A 6461-nucleotide genomic window follows, 5' to 3' on the forward strand; every position below is an offset into this window, starting at 1 on the left:
TGATCAGAACACTTAAGAAAATTGGTATAGAAGGGACATTTCTTAAACTGATAGAGACGATCTACAGCAAACCCACAGCCAATATCATATTGAATGGAGTTAAATTGGAATCATTTCCACTCAGATCAGGAACCAGACAAGGCTGCCCATTGTCTCCATTGCTTTTTAACATTGTAATGAAAGTTTTAGCCACCGCAATTAGGGAAGAAAAGGCGATTAAGGGTATCCATATAGGGTCAGAAGAGATCAAACTTTCACTCTTTGCGGATGATATGATTGTATATCTGGAAAATACTAGGGACTCTACTACAAAACTCTTAGAAGTGATCAAGGAATACAGCAGCATCTCAGGTTACAAAATCAACATTCATAAATCGGTAGCCTTTATATATACCAACAATAGTCAAGTTGAAAAAACAGTTAAGGACTCTATCCCATTCACAGTAGTGCCAAAGAAGATGAAATATTTGGGAATTTATCTAACAAAGGACGTGAAAGATCTCTATAAAGAGAACTATGAAAGTCTAAGAAAAGAAATAGCTGAAAAATGTTAACAAATGGAAAAACATACCATGCTAATGGCTGGGAAGAATCAACATTGTTAAAATGTCCATACTACCCAAAGCAATATATAATTTCAACGCAATCCCTATTAAAGCTCCACTGTCATACTTAAAAGATCTTGAAAAAACAATACTTCGTTTTATATGGAATCAGAAAAAAACTCGAATAGCCAAGACATTAATCAGAAATAAAAATAAAGCAGTAGGAATTACACTACCAGACCTCAGACTATACTACAAATCGATAGTGATCCAAAGAGCATGGTATTGGCACAAAAACAGAGAAGTAGATGTCTGGAACGGAATAGAGAACCAAGAGATGAGTCCAGCTAGTTACTTTTATTTAATCTAAGACAAGCCAATTAAAAACATTCAGTGGGGAAAAGATTCCCTATTTAACAAATGGTGCTTGGTGAACTGGCTGGCAACCTGCAGCAGACTGAAACTGGACCTACACCTTTCACCATTAACTAAGACAGACTCTCACTGGATTAAAGATTTAAACTTAAGACACAAAACTATAAAAATACTAGAGGAGAGTGTAGGGAAAACCCTTGAAGAAATCAGTCTGGGTGAGTATTTTATGAGGATGACCCCCCTGGGCAATTGAAGCAGCTTCAAAAATACACTACTGGGACTTGAACAAACTAAAACACATCTGCATAGCCAAGAACACAGTAAGTAAAGCAAGCAAACAGCCCTCAGAACGGGAGAAGATATTTGCAGGTTATGTCTCCGACAAAGGTTTAATAACCAGAATCCACTGAGAACTCAAATGCATTAGCAAGAAAAGAACAAGGGAGCCCATCACAGGCTGGGCAAGGGATTTGAAGAGAAACCTCTCTGAAGAAGACAAGCGCATGGCCTTCAGACATATGAAAAAATGCTCATCATCTTTAATCATCAGAGAAATGCAAATCAAAACTACTTTGAGATACCGTCTAACTCCAGTGAGACTAGCCTATATCACAAAAATCCAAAGACCAGAAATGTTGGCGCAGATGTGGAGAAAAGGGCACACTTTTGCACTGCTGGTGGGAATGCAAATTAATACATTCCTTTTGGAAAGAGATATGGAGATCTAAAAATAGATCTCCATAGAGATCTAAAAATAGATCTGCCATTCAATCCTGTAATTCCTCTACTAGGCATATACCTAGAGATCTAAAAATAGATCTGCCATTCAATCCTGTAATTCCTCTACTAAGCATATACCTAGAAGACCAAAAATCACATTATAACAAAGATATTTGTACCAGAATGTTTATTGCACCCCTGTTCATAATTGCTAAGTCATGGAAAAAGCCCAAGTGCCCATCGATCCACACATGGATTAATAAATTGTGGTATATGTACACCCTGGAATATTATGCAGCCTTAAAGAAAGATGGAGACTTTACCTCTTTCATGTTTACATGGATGGAGCTGGAACATATTCTTCTTAGTAAAGTATCTGAAGAATGGAATAAAAAGTACCCAGTGTACTCAGCCCTACTATGAAACTAATTTAGGGCTTTCACATGAAAGGTATAACCCAGTTACAACCTAAGAATAGGGGGACAGGGGAAAGGGAGGGGAGGGATGGAGGAGGTGGGCAGAGGGAGGGGCATTGGTGGGATTACACCTGCAGTGCATCTTACAAAGGTATATGTGAAACTTGGTAAATGTGGAATGCAAGTGTCTTGGCACAGTAACTGAGAGAATGCCAGGAAGGCTATGTTAACCAGTGTGATGAAAGTGTGTCAAACGGTCTGTGAAGCTAGTGAATGATGCCCCATGATCATATGAATGTACACAGCTATGATTTAATAAAAAAAAAATTGATGCAATAGTAGGTTACAATATAAAAGTATTTATGACTTGTTCTTACAGATGTAAGTATTCCACATTGTCAAATCAGCACAAGTATAAACTCCACAAATGCATTAATTACACAGTTATGATTTAATAAAGAAAAAAATAAAGATTAAAAAAATATATTTTTTTATTCCATAGCAAGCACAGCAAGATGGGATAGATAATAAAGATAATAAAGGTAAAAATAGTTAATATTTTATGACACCACTTTTATAAGTATAATCATATATTCATGTAACAAAAATTTACTAAGGTAACATATGCTATCCACTGTGCTAGTGACAGGCTACATCAAGATTTTTTAGACAAGAGGAAGAGAGAAGCATTACCTATCCTTCCATAGGTTACCTTATATTGCCATGGAACAAATGGACTAAGTCTCCAAAGTTGGCCATTGAGCAAAGTTGAACATATCACCTTACTAAAGCAATTACCCCACATACACACACGCATAAAGACATTTTACTCTCTCTTTAATGAAAAGGACCTGTAGAAAGCTAAGAAAGAAAGCCAGATTAAAAGAAAAGAATTATTGGCAACACAGCCAAGGGGGGCTTATTTCAAGGGGAGGCCAACAGTAGGCTACTTGTAATTAAGAAGTAATCATCACATAGTTTAAAAGAGTTTATAGGAGGATTATATGCTTCCTATCCTTAGTCAACTCAATATTAATATACATTCAAAAACAATATATTAATGAAAGTTACTATGTATTTTTCTTCTCAAGTGCCTTTTTCCCAGGATCCCTATGCTAGCATGATTTTTATTATTGCAAAGGTTCACAACTATATGACAAAATTTTCCATATTAACATTAATCAACTAGTAGTCAGTTCAAAATGCTGACAGCAATAAAGAATTCTAGCCATTAATTCAGTTTGTAACTCTTCAAATATTGATTAACTATCCTGGCTGCATGCTATATGTTTAGTTGTTATGACAGACCTGAGTACCATCTTACCTCTCTACCCTACAATCTTTATGTGATCTTAGACAGACTACTTGATTTCCACAAGAATTTTCTTCATCAATAAAACAAAGATGATAATATTACTTAATATTATTCAAAAGATTCCCAGATTCAAAATCATCATCTAGTCATAAAATTCAGCTAGTGAGACAATTTTAATTTCCAAAAAAATATGGACTATGACTATGTACAAAATGTGAGCCAGAAGAGCTCATATTTTTAGCTTGGAAATTTGGAAACACAAATTAAGTAATAAAGACTTATTACTGTGATAAGTTCTTTGAAAAGAGCAGATTTAGGAAGGGAGAAAAAAACAAAGTCTAAACTGCACAAGTTACTTTTAAGGTTTATTTAGTTAGTAATGGATCCAGGACTAAAAAGTGAAGTCTACACTAAAATTTATGTCCTAGCATAGTTGTTATGCAGCATCTCCTTGAACAGACAGACTCGACTCATAGCATTCTGCGTAGACTCTCTCTTCCCTGGGAAGAGGAATAGCTAACTATCCAATGGAAGTATAGATTTTGTGTAGGATTTACCTTGTCTCTCTAATATATGGTTATTAAGGACCTTTCTCTAACCAGTCTCTTATTCGAGGTCTAGATGTTTATTTCATTTTGTGGGTATCAACCTTCTCTGTGGGTTTACTATATCTGCAAATGTTTACTCTTATTCTCAGAACAAATCCAGCCTGGCTGTGTCCCTAGAGAATTCGGTGGTCCCAGAGCCAGTGATTAGGGGAAAAGGAAGAGACAGCTCCTTATATCAGGAGGAGTCTTTTCTGGTAGACAAATTCAATGATATCTTGGGTTTTAATACTGGGATTCTTCAGCTACTCTCAAAAGTGCTCACCAAAATATCCATTTGCTGGTAAGTACCCAGATAACCTTATTTATTTAGCTTTCACTTGACTTCTCTTTTTGTCTCAAACACCATTTGTTCTGTCACAAGAAAGCTCAAAGAAGCCATAAATTTAAACATTACAGAACTTCATACTGAGCAGAAAGAGCATCAAAAACTCATACTGATAGATAGTTTCTTTTTAAGATTGTGTAAGTAGATTTTTACCAATTGGTTACTCAGTTTTAATAGAATTCTAATTATTCTAAATTGTTTTACTGGCCACTTTATGGAATTGTTTTCCAGCCAGCACTACACAACTGATCATAAATTCCAGTCCTGGAGAAAATGAGACATAATCTGTTAGTAATTCCTATAGTACTTCTGTTTCAATGATGTAATTGATTTTAAAATAATGAGATTTTTTAAAGAATGTTTAAATAATCAACAAATTTCAAATGGCAAGGATAAAATGTAGGGAAGTTTGGGTTTGAGAAAACCACACAATTATGGGAGTTGAGTTTTAGGAAGGCGCTTTATTTATAGGATTCTTTTGCCCACATATATTGTCACTCTAAAAATCATGTTTTACCTAATACTTTCTCTAGGATCTGAAAGTGAAAAATAGTAGAGGATTATTCATTAACTAAGGTTTAATTACAATACATCATAGAAAAATGAAATCATATCCGTATCTATATGAAACATTTAAATCTAGTTTCTCTATTGGAAAAACAATTTTCCCAATTTATAATATAGGCAGATTCTAGTCTACAGTGTCATCTACTTCTCTCCATATGATAGCCACATAAATAATTTATTCTGTCACAAGAAAGCCCAAAGAATCCATAAATTTAAACATTACTTTTTATTCTACCCAATGTACAGATATTCATATTTTACCAGCACTAATGTCTATATGTTTTATTGCAGAATTCTCTGACTGAGTTATGTCCATCATCAATACATCACACTTTGAAATCACCACTTTCTTCTTGGTTGGGATGCCAGGGCTAGAATATGCACACATCTGGATCTCTATCCCCATCTGCATCATGTATCTTATTGCTATTCTGGGAAATTGCACCATCCTTTCTATCATTAAGACAGAGCCCTCCTTGCATAAGCCCATGTACTATTTCCTTTCCATGTTGGCTATGTCTTACTTGGGTTTGTCTTTATCTTCTCTGCCTACCATGTTGAGGATCTTCTTGCTCAATGCTCCTGAAATTTCTGCCAATGCCTGCTTTGCCCAGGAATTCTTCATTCATGGATTCACAGCACTGGAATCCTCAGTCCTCCTGATCATGTCATTTGACCGCTTCCTTGCCATCCACAATCCTCTGAGATACAGTTCCATTCTTACAACTATCAGAGTTGCCCAAATAGGACTGGTACTCTCCTTCAAAAGCATGCTCCTGGTTTTTCCCTTTCCGTTCACTTTGAGAAGCTTGAGATACTGTAAGAAAAGCCAATTGTCTCATTCCTACTGTCTACATCAGGATGTCATGAAGTTGGCTTGCTCTGACAACCAAATTGATGTCATCTATGGCTTTTTTGGAGCACTCTGTCTTATGGTAGACTTTATGCTCATTGCTGTTTCTTACATCCTAATCCTCAATACTGTGTTGGGAATTGCATCCCAAAAGGAGCAGCTCAAGGCCCTCAATACTTGTGTTTCACACATATGTGCAGTAATCATCTTCTATCTGCCCATCATCAACCTAGCCATTGTCCATCGCTTTGCCAGGCATGTCTCTCCCCTTGCTAATGTTCTTATGGCAAATGTTCTTTTACTTGTGCCTCCACTAATGAACCCAATTGTTTATTGTGTTAACACTAGACAGATTAGAGTGAGAGTTGCAGCAAGACTGTGTAAGAAACAGATATAGCAGACATATATGGTAGAAACATAATTGAAGGTATCTTTTTTTTTTTTGGCTTTTCCTTTTTTTTTAGTTTTTTAAAATTTTCTCTATACATATGCATGTGTTTATTTGGTTTCCACTTTTTGCCTTCACAAAATTAAAAAGTCTTAAAATTTAATAACAATAACAATGTTTAAGATAAGGACTAGAAACAAAAACCTCATAAAGAATGGACAAAGATAAATATATTCAGAAAAGAAATCAGATGATTGCTGCAACGAAATATTGAGCAATAATAATCATAATCATGCAAAAAAGTAACATTCACATTGTCAAATAAGAGTATGTCTATCATAGAATTCTT

General features: G+C 35.3%; 1 protein-coding gene across 1 annotated transcript; it reads left to right on the forward strand.

Annotated features, from left to right (window-relative positions):
- The first annotated feature begins 5161 nt into the window (after positions 1-5161).
- LOC128565617 (olfactory receptor 51A4) lies at positions 5162-6134 on the forward strand. Its single transcript, XM_053562209.1, has one exon. The coding sequence runs from the start codon at positions 5180-5182 to the stop codon at positions 6119-6121; it is 942 nt and encodes a 313-aa protein (XP_053418184.1). The 5' UTR covers positions 5162-5179; the 3' UTR covers positions 6122-6134.
- The last annotated feature ends 327 nt before the right edge of the window (positions 6135-6461 follow it).

This window comes from Nycticebus coucang, chromosome 14, assembly GCF_027406575.1.
Source record: "Nycticebus coucang isolate mNycCou1 chromosome 14, mNycCou1.pri, whole genome shotgun sequence".
Taxonomy (NCBI): domain Eukaryota; kingdom Metazoa; phylum Chordata; class Mammalia; order Primates; family Lorisidae; genus Nycticebus; species Nycticebus coucang.